This window comes from Apteryx mantelli, chromosome Z (genome assembly GCF_036417845.1).
Source record: "Apteryx mantelli isolate bAptMan1 chromosome Z, bAptMan1.hap1, whole genome shotgun sequence".
Lineage (NCBI taxonomy): Eukaryota > Metazoa > Chordata > Aves > Apterygiformes > Apterygidae > Apteryx > Apteryx mantelli.
The window spans coordinates 55,023,510-55,044,437 of NC_090020.1; the positions used below are offsets into that span (position 1 = coordinate 55,023,510).

A 20,928-nucleotide genomic window follows, 5' to 3' on the forward strand; every position below is an offset into this window, starting at 1 on the left:
CACCATCCACCCCTCCGGACTCCCCTCGCCGCTGCAACCTCTGGACACACAGTGCTGAAGACTTGCAACCTATCCTCCTTAGCGGGGACAGCCAGGAGAGCTTGGGTACGTCTGCCCTGCAGTGGCATCCACAGCAAAGGGCTGTTTTGACACCCATCACCATGACTCTGCTTGGAGCCATAAACCCAGATCAAATGTCTCCTAATTAACCTTCTTCTAATTACTTCCACGAAAATGTCCTGCTTATGGTTTTCATCGAGTCATATGATTTCACAGAGGGGTTTTCAAAGCGGGTCCCCCGCCCTCCTCTTCACGGACGGGCTGGCGGGCGCCAACTGTCGCTGCGCCAACAGTCACGGGCGCCCTACCGCCACCACAGCCCTCGTGCACCTTCGGCGGCAACTACAACTCCCGACATGCTCCGCTCCCCGCGACAGCGCAGCCTGCCGGGAAAGGCGCGTCCGCATGGGCGGGGTTAGGCGGTGTGGCGCGGTGCATCCTGGGGTCGCGTGACAAGCTCGCAGGGGAGGGCGGGGAGCGCGGTGCATGCTGGGAGCTGTAGTGGGCGCGGCGTAGCGGCGCGTCATGGCGCACGCGGCGTGAGTGCGCAGATGACGCAGCCGTAAAGCGCGGCGGGGTGGGGGCGCGCAGCCTCGCCGTTGCGGGGCGCGGGCGCTGCTGCCGCCATCATGTACCACAGCAGCACGCAGCGCCGGCACTGGACTTTCCGCAGCGACGAGGAGCTGGCGCGCTGCCGGGTCGACGCGAACCGCAAGTTCCGCAGCAAAGCGGTGGCGGGCGGAAAGGTGCGGGGCTGGGGGGGGCCGTGCCACAGCCGGGCGGGTAGCGGGGCGCTGGGGCCGCCGCCTGCTTCCCCGGGGGGAGAGGGGCGCCTCGCCCTGCGCCTCTGAGCGGGGGTGGCGGCGGGCAGGGGAGGACAGGGGCCCCCGAGGTGGGCAGGCAGTGCGTGAGCGCAGCGCTTGCGTCAAAATCGATTTTGTTTCCCAAAGGTTCAGCAGACCGACCCTTTCCTTCTTGAGCCACTTGAGGAGCTGACGATATGCAAATACTACGAAAAAAGGTTACTGGATTTCTGTGCTGTCTTTAAGCCTTCAATGCCTAGATCTGTAGTGGTAAGCAGAAGTGTTTTGGCTCTGTCTCAAGATTTTCCTCCTCCATCTCCTGGCTTTGTCTTCTGAGAGAAACATGTTTCCCTTAATGATGCTTCAGATACTTCTGTCAAGAGATGTTTTTTTGAGATGTTACTGCTTCTTCAGTATGATTTGATGTGCTTACAGTGAGAAGTGTCTGCAGTGTGATGACTAATGAAGTTACAAGCTTTGTCCCTTCTGTGTCTTTTGTTCCTTCACTTGCTGCTTGCTTATTTTATTTCTGAAAGTACAGGCAGCCTTTGGCTGTTTATCCCTCCTGTATTGCAGTATTTCAAACTGCTTTTTTCTTTTTGTCTGTTTTCTGGGGAGGATGATACTTTTAAAAACAGAGAATTATTTCTCAGCTTCATCTGTTTCTTGTTCAGGGCTGGGTTTTAACCTCTTCCTTCCCTCTTCTCCTAAGCAAGAAGTAGAAATGAACCTAAAGATGAATGGATTTATGATATAATAAAACACACTCATTGCTGAATCCCATGTTTTGACTGCTTGGTCCACTTGCTTCTTCTGCAACAGCATGGGTGCGTGTCTGACCTCAAAATACACTGGTTAAAGCACCTATACTGGCAGTAAGTTAAATTATCAAAAAAAAAAAAATTCTGAAGTGACTTATGTTAAAGTCAGAAGCCTGTAATTCAGAAGAGAGAGTGGGGATTTATGGCTGAAGCAGAGAATGAAATCCGTGCTTCTTTTGTCACCTAGCCTGAAGAAGGGTTAGTTGCATTGGCCCCAGTCAGTTTCCCTCTTTTTAGCTGGTGTACTGACCAATAAAAATGAAAAGTGTTTCTTCTGAACATCTCTTTGAAACATAGCAGTAGGTTGCCATCACATGCTATACAATCTGACCTTATATTTGAGAATTAGCCCCCTTAGAGTATGCATGCTGGATCAGACCCCCAGAGTAATGTTGTTGAATACCTGGTTTCACGCTGATGGGGTTCAAATCAAGTTGGAAATCTAGCTGAAGGAAAAAGTCTGGATTCGAATCTCTGATCTGGAGGAAAAATTAACCAAACTACCACTTTATAAGATCCTTACAGGAATAATAGACTATGAGGTACTTACTGACATGGCAACATGTGCTTGTACTTGTAGCCCTAGTGTATTCTTTGTCTTTAGTGTATATTCAAAATTACTTCTGTTTTATGATTTTTTTTTAATCTAGTTTTGCTTCTATACTTACTACTTCTCCCTCCCCCCTTTTTTTTAATTTAGGGAACAGCTTGTATGTATTTCAAACGCTTTTACCTCAATAACTCAGTGATGGAGTATCACCCTCGGATAATAATGTGAGTTATCAACATATCTTGAGTTATTATATTCAGCAGAACATTAGAAGTTTGTATTTGTAAAAAATTGAAGAAATGAGAAAGGAAATCAAAGAGCTTAAATACAAGTAAAGACAGAAAATAGTCGCTTTCCATTTCCATTCTGAAAAGATTACTGTGTTCTAAACAGTGTTTTGAAGACTTAAGTTTTCTGAACAGGTTTTGATAACAAGATGGATGCTTGCAGATGTCAATTGTTCACTTTTTTTTTTCTCCCCTCCTCTCCCTTCTCAAGGTTAACATGTGCGTTTTTGGCATGTAAAGTAGATGAATTTAATGTGTCCAGTGCACAGTTTGTTGGTAACCTTCGAGAAAGCCCTCTTGGGCAGGAAAAAGCTCTTGAACAGATACTGGAATATGAACTACTACTTATTCAGCAGCTGAACTTCCATCTTATTGTGCACAATCCATACAGACCATTTGAGGGATTACTAATTGATTTGAAGGTAATACCATTTTATATGCTACATATTTCATACACTGATGCAATGCAAACATCTCGGGGATTGTATTAAAAAAGCTAAGTTACTTTTGTCTCTCTGCTTGGAAAGATCTAGATTCTAAAGTGATAAATAGGCAAGTATCTGAAAGGAAATCTATTATGTTACGGTCTTTAATCATTTTAGGTTATCTTTCAGAATAAGATGACCTGCTACTTTTTCCTTCATGCAGCACTGTTGAATTGTGTGTTCTGAACTTGTGAACTGGAAGATCAGGAACAGCTGCCTACTTTCATAAATACTTATTTTTTAGACTCGTTATCCAATGCTGGAGAATCCTGAAGTTTTGAGGAAAACAGCTGATGACTTTCTCAATCGAGTAGCTCTTACAGATGCATATCTGCTCTTTACTCCCTCACAAATAGCTCTCACTGCTATATTATCTAGTGCTTCAAGAGCAGGAATTAATATGGAAAGGTAGGCTTTTTTTTTTTTCTTTGTAGGTATGCTTTAAACACTTTGCTTCTGGTATTGTAGTAATACATTGTTTACAATGTATTATTTTGTTCTAGGCATTCTTAAGTAGTAAGTGTAAGTATGTATTTACTGATCATTAAGACATCTGGTGCATACTTTTTGTTTTCAAAACTGAAGCATTGCTATTTTTTCTTTCCAGATTCCAAAAGTGGGAGATATGATTAGCTGTCTCCTTTTTTTTTTTTTTCTTTATTTGCTTTTTCCAACTGACTTTGCCCTAGGTAAAACAGAACAAGATTTTCAGACCAATGTTGAAAAGTGAGTGAAGAAAACTGAAACAATGGGAACTGAGGGTACAAAAAACCTTAAAGAAACACTTAAATATATTCCTGATTAAAAAGTATCTAAGATTTGAGTCAAAGAGAATTTCTCTTTAACTAACAGCCAGGTATGCAGAAACTGTTGACGTGCTGTATTTGGCCTCACCTACAGTGCGTTTTCCATGAAAATGAACTAATGAGAAGGTGCTATTTTAACTTAGTCTCTTCTTTCCTTTCTGTGGTCTTATCTCTAGGTATTTGCAAAGGCATCATCAAGCACTTTGATATTAGTGCTAAAATGTGTTGGTTTGCCTTTCCCTCTCTCCTCCCCCTTCCCACGGACTAAAGGTTACTTTTTTTCCTTCCAGAAATGTAACTAATGTAGCTGCTCTAAGCTACATCTAACTGTATCTTGAGTGTTTTGCTCATCACATGATGCTCCATGTGAGTGTGTTGCATCTGGAGTGTAACTGCTGTAGGTAAAAAGGCTGATAATAGGTGCAAGCCATTCTGTTTTGAGAAAGTTTCCCTCTACCTGCTGTAAATGAATCTCAGTTTTGTTAGGAAGCAGTAAAAAGTGGCTTTCTCAAAAGAATGAGTCGGTGTGGGGAATGCCCTGTGCTGTGTTCACTGTCCTCTCGGGATAAAGACCTGAATATTTTTATGCTATTCTAACTTTGAAGTTGATTTAATTCCTGAATTTATAGTTTGTACTATTTATGCCATGATTCAGAAAAGCATGCTTATGAAAAGAACTTAGAATAATTTGTAAACAATGTTTGAATCAAAGTTTTTATGTTTGCATGTTCATGAAAAGCTAAATCTTTGTCACCTGTCTGCCCTGTGGAAATGCTGTAACCTGGTCACTTGTTATTCCAAACAAACTTGTGAGGTGCTGGATGTGACAGAAACTAATGCTGCGGTTCAGATGTTATGGGCTGGTGGGTGTGTGCGTGTGTGGAGGTGTGACGGGGTGAATGGAACCTGGATGCTTTGCAAGTCTGTCACTCACACAATGCAAGTGATGTGTATGACAGTCTGAGAAGAGTTACAGTTCCAGGAAAAAACAAGTGCCACTCTTGGCACTAGAACTCTAGAGCATAGATGGCTCCAAATCAGTCTTTCATTACGGTATCAGCAAAAGTTTAAATAATATCTTTGCTTAAAATTGAGTTCTACAAGAGCAGTGATACTAACAGAGCAGCTGTCAGCTTATAGTAATTATTTTCTTGGTGGCCATTTGCTTCAGACTGGAAGCTGCAACTGATACACCTCTTTATGTCTATATATTAACTAAGGTTTAAGGTAATGCACATTGGAAGACTTTGGAGTCTTGGATTTTTGTAATCTCTTCATAAGTACACACTTTCCCAAGAAAAGGAGAGGAAAAACTATTTGCTTATTATAGAACTTGGTGAGGACTGTTGTTTGTGTTGGTTGTGGTTTACCCTGTGTTTGCAGAGTGGTATTTTATTCATTTATTTTTAAGATTTGGAAGCTTAAGTGAGGCGAGTGCTAAAGCTAAAAGTGTAATCTGTTTCTCTGTGATGTTTTTACTCTAATGAGGTCATGTACCATGGTTTCATTATTTGCAATAAAAATTTCTTTTTTAACACTAGCATGTGTTAAATAAAATACCTAAATAATGGTGTTACCCTGTTGTTTTAATATCCTTGTTAAAAGGAAGTTTGAATCTTTGAGGGAAGAGGAAGGGCTCTACAGACTTTAAAAGAGAACATCTTACATTTGCTTTCGGTAGATTCAAGGCTGTGTCGCTGCCAAAAGAAGCAGTCCCATCTCAAAAACTTTCCTGTTCATTGATCTGTCTGAAAACTATCCTTTTGTAGATTTGCTTTTCCAGCAGTCATACAGTGTGATCTTAGTGTGACATTTCATAGAATCTGAAACGTAAGCTAACTTAACAAGGCTTATGTACAAATGTTTAATTTTGCAACATAGGAACTTGATCCTTTACATGGCTAAAAAAATGCTTTGTAAAATTGTTACAGAAGAAAAATGGAAGGAACAAGAGATTTCCTTTTTTTTTTTTTATCAGCTTATAGCATTTATGTAACAAGGGTGTTTTTATTAATTCCAATCATAAAGTTTTAGCATCTGTAAATGATACATAGTATTTTTTTTATTAAGTAGTAGTAGTTGCCACAACTACGACATGTTTTAAGAACTTCAGACTTGCTCTTTCATTTTTTTTTAGTTATTTATCAGAAAGTCTTATGCTGAAAGAAAACAGAACATCCTTAGCCAAGCTACTAGATGGCATGAAATGTAAGTAAACATTGGAAAAATATGATAAACTGTATCTCTAAAGGAAAACGTCTTTTCCCTTCAAACAGCAAAAGCTTTGAGCAGAAAAATGTTCTTTAAACAATTTTCTTCATTTCAGGGCTAGCATTAATTAAGTAAATCATAGGCAATAAAATGAAGCACTTGGCAGGAAGCAGACGGAGAGAACACTGAAACTTAGCTTTGACGTAAACAAATGAAGTTAAACCAAAAAAGGCCTGATGAATTGTAGTCAGTTAAATGCTAGTGACTAACTTGTATTCAAAAGTGCGAAGTTTATTTTCGGCACTAGATACTTCTATTGTTTAAGTCTTGGGATGAAATACTTCTTTTGGTCACTGTAACCTGAAGTGCAGCTTCTGGCAAAAGCCTGCACATAACTACTTCTGCCACCAGAGGGTACCTTTTCTAAAATAAATAATTAATGTTAAGTGACCTGCCAGGGTTTCTCTCTCAGTTATATTTTGCAGACTATAAGGATGGTTTGAAAGAGGTTTAAGTTTTGCTATATATATATATATATATATTTAACACTAGCAATATCAAAATGCTAACATGGTTTTGCTAGAACGATAGGGATTGTAGTACATTCTATAATTATTAAGTTTAATTAAATAAAAAGGCTGAGTTATGAAACTTTCAGTAAGTAATCAGTTCTGTAATGTATAAGTGAATGCATGCATATAAAATGGAAGAGTGAGAGCATTAAAAATCTAAAGTCTTTCAACTAAATTGACTTTAGTAGTGAATATATTACACTTGTCACTGGTGTCTACACTTAAATCCAAATTGGATTTGTAAACATAAGATATTTTTCCCCTTCTCTTCCTACTAACCAGTCTAGTCTTCCTGCTTCCATTAGTAAGAAGCCAAGGGAAAACTGGGCTCACTTCCTCTTTACTTGCAACATTCTAGAATATAGCCTTTGCCATCTATAAACATATGATGACTGGAGGGAAGTCTTGAAACATTCAAGTTATTAATAAATGAGTAGATGTACAGAGAACTGATGGTAGTGAAAATAAGTCTCTTGCTTCTTACAGGGTAGTTGCAAGTTTAATTTGTGTTCTTAACAAGACTGAAACCAATCTCTCCTTTTTTAAAGACTGAGGTACAATCCTGAATGCAAAAAGTATGTGTACCCTGATGTTTGTTAGCACAGCAATGTGAACTCTACATCACTTTCACTTGCCTTGAGGAAATCCAGAATCGCGATCCTAACAACTTGTTTTAGTATAGTTATCTGCACTGAGCTTTTGCTGTATCTTGATGTCGTTTAAAATTAATCCTCTAATGTAAGATGACAGTTAAGTCTTACATGTGTAATCTTGGATTCTCTGAAGTTTGAGCATTATATAGAGTGGGATATTTTCTAAGCTGAGATTTGCTTATGAAGCTGTTTCAGACAGGAAAGTAGTCAATACTTCCTGAACATCTAATGCATACTTTGACAAATACCAGGATTTTATTTGGTAAGCTTTTTGTCTAATTACACCTGTTTTGTGTTATGTTGCATATTGTCTTGTAGCTTCCTGAAGTCTGTTTTAAAAACTGGATGTGAGGCTTTCAAACCTAACAGAGATATGGACTTCATTTAAGACTTTTTGAATTCTGTTTCTCCCTGTATGTTGTCCTGATTTTGGTGAAGTCTTTTTAATAGAAGCTGCTCAAAAATGTATACTGTGCTCATTGTTACAAAGAGGGAAGGAACTGTAAACCACTGGTCCAAGCTTAAGTATAAGAGACGAGCAATAACAGTAGCCATAGTACTGATTGATAGCACCTTGTGTAATTCACAGGGTGGAGCAGAAATGACTTAACTCGCTTAAGGCTGTGTTGTTGCCACCGTAGGCATGAAAAATCTCATAAAGAAATATGAACTACCAAGGCCTGAAGAGGTTGCTGCTCTAAAACAGAAATTAGAGAAATGTCACAGCTCAGAGCTTTCACTTATTATAAACCCGTAAGTATATATTTAACACTTCCTCCTTAATATTTTGACTTTTCAACTTTTTGCTATTATGGAAACTTTAATTTTCTCTGATCTGTGTAAGCGAATGAAAACTAAAACATCTAAATGAGGATATCTGTTCAAATTCTTGCTGTGTGAGTTTCTGCTAGTTTGTCTTGACTCTGCTTCCAGTAGTGCTTTCAGTAATGCATAAATACATTCTTTGTGCTGATTTGCACTGCAAGCACTAGTAGTGTTTATTTGTAATATGGATCTGGAGTTCAGGATGGCTTTTAGGGCCTGACCTCTTGATATCATATGTAACGAGAACTGAGGGCTTCAAAATCACTTGATTAAAAAAAAATTTGTGTTAAGGGTTAATGTTTTCTTAAGGCTTATATGTGGAATGCAAAACTTAAGTTCTTGATTTCTCTTTTCTGGAGAGTATTATGCCCTTTTCACTTTACTACTCAGAACTGCAAACTTCTAGCAGACTATTAGGTTAGACCTTGGTAGCTTTGTATGTGGCAAATAGGTACATAATCTAATTTTAAATGCTGTGGCCAAATAAGGAGATTACCTGGCTCTAAAAATGCTTATGCATTTCACTTTTTTCTTTTCTGGATGGGGTCTAGGAAGAAGAGGAAAGGTTATGAAGATGATGAATATATAACAAAGAAATCTAAAATGGATGAGGTCAGTAAAACTACTGTACAAGTACTGCTTTTCTACCCTCTTAGTCATTGCCAAGACAAAAATGACAGAACTACTGAGACTTTTTTTTTAACCTCTCAATATTATTTACGTGCTGCTTGGAAATCTTTCAACCCGTTTTTTAAAAAACAAGCCAGAGCTCTTACTAGCCTGTACTCGGAATGTTAAACAACTTAGCCTTTTGCAGAGAGGGGTAGACAGTGCAAGGCATCCTTTCTGCTGTTTTCTGTGATTTGAAAGTCTTGTGTAACTGCAACTGTAGAGCAGCATAAAGCTAAGTACTTGTAAATGCAGCATGTGCAACTCTACTATGCCACTGAGGTAACAGTTGTAAAACTGAGATTCTGGAGATTGTGATGAAAGCTTTTGGAAAGCCAGGAACTGAATGCTTGAGGAGAAATCCTAACTTAGACAGTGATAGCAGAAACTTACTTCTCAGGTTGTGGATGAAACAAATGAGGATATCCTGGAAAAAATATATCAGACAGGTCCTTTTTACTCAGAAGTTGTATTTGGGGGTCTTTCTGCTGCCCAGTGTTTCTGTTCTGTTTTCATTTACTTTCTTTGGCTTCTTGCACAAGGGAGAGACTCAGTTTCCAGATTAAATTTCTACCTCAGGCTATGTGCTACCAAGGCTTTCACAAATTATGCTGGGGGGTAGCTGGTACTGCAAATTAGGAAACTGAATATAAATGAGGTAGAGATTTTGGAGGATGCCTTAAATTTAAAATACAATTAAGGTACTGCTTCAGTTGTAATTTGAAACATCTTCCACACCTTTCATTTGTAACATTGACTGAAAATTGTATAGACTACTACTACATTTTGATGGAGGAATAGCTTTTCAAAAAAACCTTTTTTTGTTGAACATCTCTTGATATTGAAGAGCAGAAGATATTCTGCATCCTTGTGGTCTAAGATATCTGAAGTATGCCACTTATGAGAACTTTTGAACTGTTGAATAGGGTTGTCTGTCAAAATTTTAACCTTAAAATGCAGAATGTGTTGTGTGTGCTTTTGTAGGGGTGTTTTTGTGAGGGGTGTGGTTTTTTTGTTTTGTTTTGCAAGGCTCCTTGAATTGTGTAAATTATCATAATTATCATGGTCAATTTTAGTCCCACATTATAGCACCAATCTGAAAATTGATTCCTGTGGAGCTAAACTGAAATTATGCTCTTAGGAAATGCAGAATCTCAAGCATATTTAACAAAAACTATTTAATACTGTAAAAAAAAGTTTGACTAAAGTTTACTCCAAATGCCATTCTAAAAAGTGAATGAAAACTAAAACACATACATTTGTAGAATAAGGATGTCTGTTCAAATCCTTGCCATGTGAGTTTCTACTACTACGGAAATTGGCAACTTTTTCACTTCATAAAATGATTTAGAAAATAACTTGAAACTAAGCCTGAAACACTCATTTTTTTTCCCTCTAGCTTAATTTAAAGAGGTCTTATTTAGGAGTTTTAGAACCATGGTTCTCTTGCAAACTTCTTCTTTTTTTATAATTCTAACAGCATTTTATGATCAGCTGTTACATTCATATTTTAAAAAATCCTAAGTTTCAAAAGCTGTTTCTTAATAACCGTGTATCTAAACTGCCATTGGTTTATGCTTGGTATTTTCATTTCTGAGTAATTATTAGTGCAGGATCAGATCTGGGCTCACTAATCATAAATGCACAAGAAAAACTGGGCTTAATTTTTTTGGAAGCTTATAGTACCTGTACGGTTGTTCACACTTTGAGGCTTTACTAATCTTGTAGACAGCTGATGTTTATAGCTGTAATTAGGGTGTGATATATGCAAGTGCACAATCAGTTCTAATCTACTTATAACAATTCTTTTTGGATCTACCAGTTTATTGCTGAAGTAAATACCAATACAAAGGGCATAATTGGGGTGGAGAGCTCATTAATTTGAAATGCTAGAAGGACTCCACAAGGTACAGACTGGCCATAGATGACTAAGCTGCCAAAGTAATGAAGCCATAAAAAGGGCAGGATACTAGTAAAGGGTGCCAGTCTGAGCTCTTCTGGAATTCTGTGCATGGTCCCCAGTAATGAAGAAGGATGAGATAAATCTCAAACAGGTGTTCAAAAGGGCTGCTAAAATGACTTGAGACTGTGTGGCTTTTAGAGCATAGGTGGATAAACTGCTTTATTTAATGGTAATAAAGTGCTTAGTCACCACTAGTTTAAATGTTTTTTTTAGGCTCTAGCCTGCTTGTTCAACTAGGGGGTGCTAAATCCTGGGCATAAGGAACACAGGGTTGAGATTTTTAATTTCCTTATGAAAAACATAAGACATGTTTGCAGGAGCAAGAAGTTAGATTCATTCCAGGAGGCTTTCAATCCTGTGTTCTGGCATTAGCCACTATTGGCTGAAAATAAAATCTTCCCTCTGATGCATTTACTTGACTGAATTGTCTCTCTTTTTCCTCTGCAAAAGACATTGAGCACAATGGGTAATACTTCTGAGGGGGCAAGATATGTCCTTAATGATCCCTGTAAGAAAAACTTAATTGGAGTCCCACAACTAACTAGGGAAAGCCTAAAAATCTTTATGCTGTGCTCACATTTAGAAGTGGGAGGAAGTCAGAGCACAAATCTTGATCATGTGGAGTCTAAGTAAAGAGAATGTCCTCTAAGTTGTTCAGCAACTGTTGTCCATGGGGTCTTTCAGATTCTCATGAATGTGCTTAATGAACATGCATTACTCAACTCCTAATGCTGACTTGTATGTACTAGTTTTCATTTCCACTTAGAGCTAATCTTACTGTAAGTTGTCAATGATGTTGCTTCCTAGTTATCAGAAGTAGAATGGTATGCATAATGCAACACGGTCCCTGGTCTTTACTTTTTCCTCCAGAAGTGTCCCTGCAGATGTACATGAGTGTCAAGTAATCTGGGCATGACAAACCAGTTTTGCACTATGGTTAAAAGCAGTTTAAATGTACTATTTAAATGTTATTAATAGTAGATATGGTTGAAAGAGATCAATATGAAGAGACAGTTGTATTGATTAAATTCTTTTTAAATGGCATGTGTAGAAGTTGTTACCTTGACAGTGTGCAGCAGTAGCATATACCTGTAGCTATTTATTGCCTGGCTCACCCACCTGTAAAACATACCAACTGCATACCCTGCTTAGGGCATGGCTTTTTGCTTTTCTTCTGTTAGGAAGAATGGACTGATGATGATCTTGTGGATTCACTATAAACCCTGAAGGAAGATGGTATTCTACCACTGCAGTTCCAGGTGCCAGGACCTACTCGGGCTACCTGCTGTTCAGTGTCTGGTGTTAGCAGAACTCTCAAAGTCTACCACAGGTTCCTTACTTGGTTTTGGGAGGTATTTGTTCTCTCAGTTTTAATGTCTTTACAATAAAGTGTATGACTTTTTTTTTTTAGTGCAACTGCAGCTAGTTATTTTAGCAAACACTGATCTGTTCAAAGTCAAACACTAATGTGAAATGTTTACTTAAAGCCATTTGTCACTCAGTGAAGAGTTTTGGCTTTAGAACAGTTTGAGATTTGATTTTAGTTACTGCTGTGCTGTACTTCTAGACTGATATCACACTTTGCATTTAGCAAAGTGGATAAATAAAAGCAGGAGACAAATCTGGTATAGATACTTAAGTGCTTTAGACCAGATGTGCTGCCTTCTTCCCCAGTTAATCCTTGAAATAGATTAAAAAAAAATACAACCTTGCGCATAACATTTTCAGTATTCTTGAGGCTCTTCTCAAATATACTGCAGCAGATATAAGCTGTGGTTATTACTTTCCATGTTGTAAATGCTGTGACTTAATTTGTTACTGCAGCTGCTGTTCCTGCAACTATGATCTCAAACTGCTGTGACCAACATACCAGGGCCAACTGAGAGTTGTAAAAAAACCCCCCCAAAAACAACAACAAAAAACTTTAAATAGTTACATACTAGGTCAAAGTATTTCACACATTGTTTTAGAAAATAAGCAGTGGTGTTAGTTCCTCTAGAATATGCACACCTTAAAGCAACTTTGAAACCTATCTAGATTGATTTTTATCACTGGCTTTTTATCTATTACATTAAAAAATGCAACCAACAGATGTTTAAAAAAATTACACAATTTGTTTTTGACAAAAGATTCATTCTTCTGCATCATGGTAGTAGGCCAAGTAGTCAGGGAAGAAAAGCAGGTATTGCATCTTTACTTCAGAAGGCCTGCCACCACTTACATAACACCTTCAAAAGCAAATAAAGAAAATTTGACCTAACTGAAACTGTTAGGAATAGCACATTAGGTTCTAGAGTGATTGGAAGCTATAAATGGAGTATTCAGCAACAGTTCATACAAGTTATGAAGGGGGGCTGTGACTTGCATATTTCTGTTAGTGACATAATTGTATTCACCAATTAAAAGTATGGGAGAGAACCTGTAAGAAGTGCTGAAAACAAGATTGCTGTTGATTACCTTTTCCTCTAAGAGGAAATTTAATACCAGTTTGACAGGAAGTGGGCAAGCAGTAGTTTTATACGGGAGGATCTACAAAGGAACTCAGTAATATCACAGTCAGGCAAATAGGTAGATGTCTTACTAGACTATATTAAGTGTGTCACCACTACCTATTAAGTATACTTAATACATACTACTCCTCACACTTGGGAGCTCTTGGATATGACAGAAGAGCCAATATTGGACACCCATCTTCAGTAATGATAGGCCAAACTGAAGAGTCCAAGGCAGTACAGCAAGAGCAATTGCAAACCCAGAAAACATGTGAGAGGAGGGATACACTAACATTACAGCAAAGACCCAAAGATGAGGACTATACAAGTTAGTGTAAAAGCAACTGCAAAAAGTAATTCTTGTCCTTTTTCCTCAAAGACAGGAGATAGATAGGAAATTAAGGAATATTTTTATAGTAGAGAAAAAACAGTATGATACAGATTGTCTAGAGAAATTTTAGAAGTTCTAGCTGTGCAGGCTTAGAAATAGGTTAGGCAAATGACTAGTACAAGTTTAATAATATTTAAATGATTTATACATGTCTAGAGACTAGGATGAAGGAGGGTGTTGAGATTTTGAATACAGACAGCAGTAGCATTTTCAAAATTTGAAACCTTGATTTTTTTCATAGTATGATTTATTTTAATACTCCACAAAGTTTGGCTTTAAGGTCAGTACTTCTGTGGTTTTCTAGTAGTATTTTTCTTCAAACTTTTGTCCTATTGACCAATCCTGCAAATGACAATTGTCCCACTTCTAGTGGGATACATGTGCCTTAGACTTAGTAACACAATAAACACAATTACATCTCCACCTTCCCTTCCACATCCACTTTCTTCCCAGTCAGATCTTACAGTTGTCCTAATGGTGTAACAGCTGTGTTCATGTAATACAAGTTATTTATAATGCAATTCCTCATTAGTCTTGTCAGTGAATCTTAACATCCTTTTATCCATTACCATGTCAGTCCCAAGAAAAGAAAAGTCATGAATGGGAATGCTGAAACATCCTCTAAATAGTGTAATTAATTGTTTATAGTTTTAACAGCTTTGCTCTCTTGCCCCATGAGGTATGCACAAATTAAGTTTGTCCCCCCCCCCTTGTTATTTATTCAAACTCCTAGCTTTAGTCTGCAATATGGTATAACATCAAGCTGGTGCTTGGAAGATTCCTACTAAAAACCATACATGTGACACTGTATGAACATTTCAAAATAGATCATGTGTGTAGACACCATAAAAAATTTCCACAGCAGTCAAAATTACCAGTTTCCATAAACAGGCTCTCTGCAACTTGATTTATTTTAAAAACTGGTATTTCAGTTATAAAAATAAGATTCATGGTAGACTTACATTACACAAAAGACCAACCAATACATATTTTATAAAATGGTTTAATGAATGCATGCATGTCTGATACAATTATCAATAAATTTACAGAATTCAAATTATTTACTGTTGTAAACATTTTACAAAAGCATTGTGATTTATCTGGATATACAGTCCTTGATGGAAGAATTATTCAGACTGAATCAGTGGCACATTAAAAAATAAAGCTGTCAAGACCCATTCTGCATATTCTCTTTCAACATGATTCCAGCAAGAGAAACAGCATGGTATAAAAAGTGTACAGCAAAGATTGTTCCTACCATAATGTCAAACTCTGGAAACTGTAAATACAAGTTAGAGTGGTTGAAACAGTCAAAGTCGTAATAATTGTAACCAGTCAGAAATTACAGTAAGAAGTGTTATCCAGTTATATGCAGCTGTCAAAACAATGCATTTCTTTCTTTGTCAGTTGATAATTCTTTTCAAACAAGACAGCAAAACTTTGGCAATTGGAGGTGCTGAAAATAATTTTCAAAGTTCAAGACACAGTCACAGCATTTTCTTTGCGGAAGGTGAACTGTACACCAAGGCTCAGAGGTCGTGAAAATTTGTTCCAAGTGGAAAAAAGTGCAAATGTCCTGCACAGATAGCTTAAAAAGGTGCTGGTACAATCATTCACCAACAGAATCTTTGTTTTCTTTTTGCATAGTTCACACATCACTGAGAATGTGACATGGTGTGCTATTTTTGGCAAGAGCAAGAAGAAAGTGATACTGGTGTGAGTTGCCTCGTTGGGCATGCTGGATCCATGCAGAATTCAGGTAGAGGGCTGCTACCTGATGTTATTAGACACTGAATACTGATTTTGTTTTTGTTGAAGCAGTTCTGTAATAGCCAGCAGCTTCTTAAGAACATGCTGTAGGGGGGAAAAAAAAAGCCAGTACAGCCATACATCAGCAATTAGAAAAAACAAGAGTCTCACTTGAGAAGCACTTTCAACATTAGCTTATCAGACTTGCTATCAGTTTAAAAATATATATCTTCTACAATATTTATATAAATTTATAATATAAAAATATATGAAAAAAGAAACAGCTCTGATTCCCTAGCTGCTGAGATATTATTTTGAAAGGCAACTGTAAAACATCATGATGAAATATGCCTCTGCACTCATGGATCTTTTTGTTTGGCTGTTTTTAAAAAGAAAGAACACATCATCTTGTCAACTTAACCTGCGAGTTTCAAAATGAAACCAAGTTCTCCTAGCTGTAAAAAAAAAAATTCTTATTCTCAGTTATTTTCTTCATGTGTTAGGGCAGAACTGGGCCAAGAGAATGAAAAAAAATCCTATGACAAGAAAAAAGGTGATAATACAGTTCACTTTTCTGTACATCCAAAACTATACTCTTGTTAATTCTTTCTGAAAGCTTAGTTATTGAATTCAGCCAGATGCAACTGAACATACACATAACATAGATAGGCTGGGAAAGTACTTTTAACACAATTTTGGGAGCCCAATCATTTCTTTCATCACAGTAGAACTATGTTTAAGTATATTGGGGTGCTCCTGAACTATTAAGGCATTGCTATTATTGACAGAATAAAAATAGAAAAACAACTTTCAAGAGAATTTTCTTTATGGAAACCCCTGAGGAGAAATTTCTCCTCTGAAGTAGAGGTATAAATGTATCAAGGAAACAATATTGCATCTCAGATCATTGAAGTACCTCAGATTTTTCTCAAGATCTGCCTTGATTTTTTTTTTAATCCCACTTAAACATACTATTCAAGGACAGGCCTCCTGAAAAAAAATGATACCCTTTATCTATCAACATCACATATATTTAGTGCTGAAAACTTCTATCCTGCTGTGCCAGTCTAGCTATCTTTTTTGCCTTGTTTGTCAAGATGATCACTAGTTCTGAGTGAATTGGGAACTTGACCATGAGTGATTTTTTTCCTCATATGCCACTATAGAAGTAAATTGTAGTTACTAAACTGGATAAGATTTGAACTGCTGTAATGAAGGACATCATTTCATTTTCAATTCCTTGAGCTTTCTTCTTCCAAAGTAATGGCGTTAAATACAAATATATTTTCACATTTTGCAAAAGTCACACAAGTTCCCAGTAACCCTCCTGGTTTGAAAAAAAGTTTACTGCTGAAATATGTATTATTGAAATGACACGAAACTGGGTCATCTGGTGTCAGGAGAAAAAAAAAAACCCAAACCAAAACCACATTGATTTATGGTCTAACATAGGTTTAAATAAAGGCTTTGAAAGAGTCAGGATACAAGTATTCCAGTCTTTAAACCATGAGGATAAGAACTCTGATTTACAAGATGATATTTGGAAACAGTAAGTTAAGAACTATCCCAAAACGTGATTTCTTTGAAAGCGAGTCATTCAGAAAAAACAAAACAAAAAACAACCACAACCCCCCAAGTCCTTTATGTTTAAGGACTAAGAGTCCCTTTTGATTTGTACTGCACATGTAGTGATAGTTTAAGCAGATACTAATTAAATTTAATTGTCTACTTGAAGTTCATCATAATTAGTAGATTATAGACAAGTATTACTTTTGTAATATTTTGGAGGCAATGCATGAAGTAATTTGATTTTTTTTTTCCTCTTAAAAATGAAGTTTTCATAAAAGTTGTATACAAATTTAATAGTTGGAACAGAATGCTTATAGTATGTTTGCTAGAAAAGCTTGGCATGTTTGTTCACAAGAGTAATAAATGAAAGCAGAAATGATGTAGCAATAGAAAGCTAAGGCAAGTACATTTAGTTATAAAAAAACCACCAACAAAAAACAAATCAAAAAAACCCCACACCCAAGATCCTAAAACTAGTGACACAGAGAGCCTGTCAGGAGACAGTCATTTCTTTGGCTTAGGCTTCCTCTAGAAACTAAAAGCTTCCTCTGGAAGCTGAAAAACACTCACAGCTTTACAACCTGTTTTGTTTCATTGTATAAAGAAACTCAAAACTATGAACTGTTATTTATCTTTAGAGCTACAACTACCTCTTTGTGAAATGTGTTTAATATATTTATCACTCATACTGCTATCCAAAAGTATTTCAGAAAAAGTCTAATATTATGCAGTGACTTAAGATATACTATCTATACCTGTGGGTTTTTTTGTTAACTATTTTAGCTTACCTGCATTACACCTCGCTCATTACTGAGCGTTCGAAGTTCATCTGAGTGTGCCACACATATCTCATGCAAGGCTGCCAGATCACGAGATAAGTCAGTTCTAGAGTGCTCTGTAGTGTCTGGAAGCTCAGGAACATTCTTTAACAAAAATTATGAGAGCAGACTTAGAATGGTGAGTACCCAGCCATAAAGGAAATTAAATTATAGCTCTGTAGACCAGCCAACGCACTTGTTCTGATACTGCAAGCAAGTATTGCAGTGTTATTCTTCACAGTTAAGTCTTCTGTCCATGTTATCTAATACAACTTATGTATTTCCTCATCTTCACAAGCATCCATTTTATGAAGATATTTTAGTTATGGTTGCACATATGTTTCACATGGGAGTAATTACTGAAGATGTAACAGTGTCTATTCCTACTAAAAGGATTCTACTGAAAGGTCTGATGTTGCTATGCTACCTCTGAGCTGACCGGAAAGCTACTGAGGACAGAAATTCATCTTCTATCCTCCCTGCAAATGAGGGAGGATCTATCAAGTGTTTTTTTTCCAATGTAAATCAGACAATAGCAGCAGCAAAAATACAGCAAGATCTAGCAAGTCAGTAAAACCACTCATAAAATAATAACATTGTAATTAAACCAGTAGATTAATCCAACAGTACACTAAAACCAACAGTTTTCAGAATCTTCATGCATAATGAGTCATTTAAAATAAGAAAAATTATAATACGCAGAATACATCATAATACATAGAACTTGCCATTTAGCCAGAAAAAGGTGATATATGGCAGCCTACCTCAATGCTCTACCTTAAAACACTCATTTTTATAGATTATCAAAATATTCTGAGATATCTTCTAGGTCTCTCTCAAGGAATCAATTTAGGAAGCCACATTCCTTTCATCTTCAGTTTTAAAACAGATTCTTGGTTTAAAAATATACATACATGAACTCCTGAATACTATACTTTGAATATGATATAGCTATCGGACAGAAAACATTTTCAAAGATAACTGCACTTACTATTTTCTTTCGAACTACATCATCTAGAATGCACGCAGTGAGACATTTTGTGATGTATAACAGAAATTTAACATAGTATTTTTTTAAAACATCAAAATTCACAATCTCTGATTGAAACCATAGGACAAATTACACAATTTTCTGTTTTAAAGTATATTTTAAAAGACTGGTATTTTTGGCCAAAAATCCAGTAGAGATAAGATCTATTTGAGCTATTTGTGTCCACATCAGTGCTATAGGAGTAAAATCTAATAGAACATTTCATGCTTTTAACTATGCATGACAGGCCAGCAATCTGCAGTTTCTATACAAACATAAGAGAAATTTATTCAGTAGCAAGCATTCAGAATTGTGTGGAAACTGATCCATTTTTGAACTAGTTAACAAGAACTGTAAAGAAATTTCATTTACAGTCTTGCTATGTATCTTTCAATAAAATTCTTTTTTTTTAAACCACTTACCCCAAGCTCATCTAAGAACATGATCATGCGATGTTTGTTACTCTTGATGAATGGATTTACACCCTCCATATATGGTTCCTAGTAATTTTTAGAAGTATTTATTAGAACAAAGCAATACCAATTTAATAGTCACACCTGAAATGAACATGCTGCAGTCAGAGACAAATGACATTGCAAAACAAGTGCATCATCTGGAGTGATTTTATTTTTAAGTGAATTTTTAAGGACTAGTATGCAACCAGTCAGAAGATTGTACTTTTTGTATTCCAGATTAATTCAGAAACTGTTTGCTTATATATGCATACAGTCATAAAATTTTACATTTCTGAAATATTTAAGATGAATGCCCCTCCAATACATAACTGCAATAAAAAATGCTGTACTTTCAAAGATAACATCAGGACATAAGTGCTCTCCTTGTTCTTTCATTAATGCTTACATTAAGTTGTGTGTCACACAACTAGCTTTGTAATGGCAGCCTGAAGTCACTTTCTTTCATTATGCTTAAGTCAACAGATTTATTGTTCATCCACATTGCAGCTTGGGAACCAAAACAGACCAGTTGTTGTTGGCCCATTCTCTTAGTGATACAATAGAAACTTTATTGAAAGCTGAGGCTTTCTGGTGCAACTTGTAAAGCTGATTTACAATGTTCTTTATGTCAAACTATGAAAATGAATACAAATAGAAGGGGTATTTCAACATGCTGTAGAAAACAGAAACCACCACTCTAAGGAATAAGCTGAGCAAAAGCAGGGTGAAAGGGGGAAGAAAAAGAGTCAGGTTGACAGTTGTTCATTTGTTTCAGAATTAAATACTCTATAAACAGCTGGGAGTTAAGTCATGATTGGTTTCAATTGGTTTCAGTTTGACTTATTACATGGTCTGAATTTGCAAGCAAGTTGTTATATATAATATATATAAAAAATGGGCGTGGCAGGGTTCTGTACAGAGGGATGACAGTATTACTGAAAGATGTTTCCCCTTTCTGTCTTTCTGTCCTCAAATAATCAATAGAAATGCAAAAAAGTTTCCATCATCTACTTTGAACTGATAATATACCCTTCTTGAATTTATTCCTTCTAGTCACAGATTTCTGCTCTAGCAGTTCTCAGTTGTCTTTTTTGATATGGATATTCCCGAAGAAAATTCAACCATTTTACCATCACGCACTCATTTTCTTTGTGGATGGATGACTGCCTGCCTGCCTTTTCTTTCCCACTTCTCCAGCTCCCACACAGAAAATACTGGAGTATGACCCTTTTGGTTGCAGACAAAAAAAAAAAAAAAGTAGTCAACTATTTTTTTTTTTTTTTGAACAAATGACTACTGAGTTCATCTATGCCCTCATAGCATCAAAGCATGGTTGCTGGTATGGTCACTGGTTCATCAGTTATTTTAAACAGACCATTTCTCCTGTTCCTGCTACCAGGTTCAAAATCTGTAGGGAATGTACCACGTCATTAATACAAGTTTCTAGATCACTCATACTCAAATGATTATGGCTCTTCTTCCCAATTTAGCCACTTTTTGCTACTGCTGTAGTTCAGATCAAGACCCTGTTTAGCTCCAGCTGAAGAGGACAGAAGAAACTGCAGGAAAAAAAAGCCTCCTGGCTGATGAGGACACTCAGGCCACATACCAGGCTTTGCACAAGAAAATGGCACCATATTTTATGCCTGTATTCAACATGAATGATGAAATGTATTGGAAACATAGTTCTGTACTGTTCTGTGTGTAAAATTATATTCA

General features: G+C 36.9%; 2 protein-coding genes across 5 annotated transcripts in view; one reads left to right on the top strand and one right to left on the bottom strand.

Annotated features, from left to right (window-relative positions):
• Positions 1 to 598: 598 nt before the first annotated feature.
• On the top strand, positions 599 to 20,923 carry CCNH (cyclin H). Of its 3 annotated transcripts, XR_010886841.1 has the most exons (10): positions 599 to 806; positions 1,011 to 1,133; positions 2,385 to 2,458; positions 2,733 to 2,943; positions 3,251 to 3,414; positions 5,950 to 6,020; positions 7,890 to 8,001; positions 8,625 to 8,685; positions 11,858 to 12,057; positions 20,263 to 20,923. XR_010886841.1 is itself a non-coding variant. In XM_067315414.1 (9 exons), exons 1-9 carry the CDS (start codon positions 690 to 692, stop codon positions 11,930 to 11,932), a joined length of 1,008 nt encoding a protein of 335 aa, XP_067171515.1. In that variant the 5' UTR covers positions 599 to 689; the 3' UTR covers positions 11,933 to 12,115. The 3 variants fall into 3 exon arrangements, 2 of the variants coding, with proteins under 2 accessions (XP_067171515.1, XP_067171516.1); XM_067315414.1 differs by lacking the exon at positions 20,263 to 20,923 and having other exon boundaries at positions 11,858 to 12,115; XM_067315415.1 differs by lacking the exon at positions 20,263 to 20,923 and having other exon boundaries at positions 604 to 806; positions 11,887 to 12,115.
• Positions 14,576 to 20,928, bottom strand: part of RASA1 (RAS p21 protein activator 1) — a 62,452-nt gene continuing 56,099 nt past the window's right edge. For both annotated transcript variants that reach the window (XM_067315412.1, XM_067315413.1), the window contains exons 23-25: positions 19,177 to 19,254; positions 17,695 to 17,829; positions 14,576 to 15,442 (exon numbers count right to left, since the gene is read on the bottom strand). In XM_067315412.1, the coding sequence (XP_067171513.1) occupies positions 15,359 to 15,442; positions 17,695 to 17,829; positions 19,177 to 19,254 (297 nt within the window). In that variant the 3' untranslated portion in view covers positions 14,576 to 15,358. The remainder of the gene's footprint in view (positions 15,443 to 17,694; positions 17,830 to 19,176; positions 19,255 to 20,928) is intronic.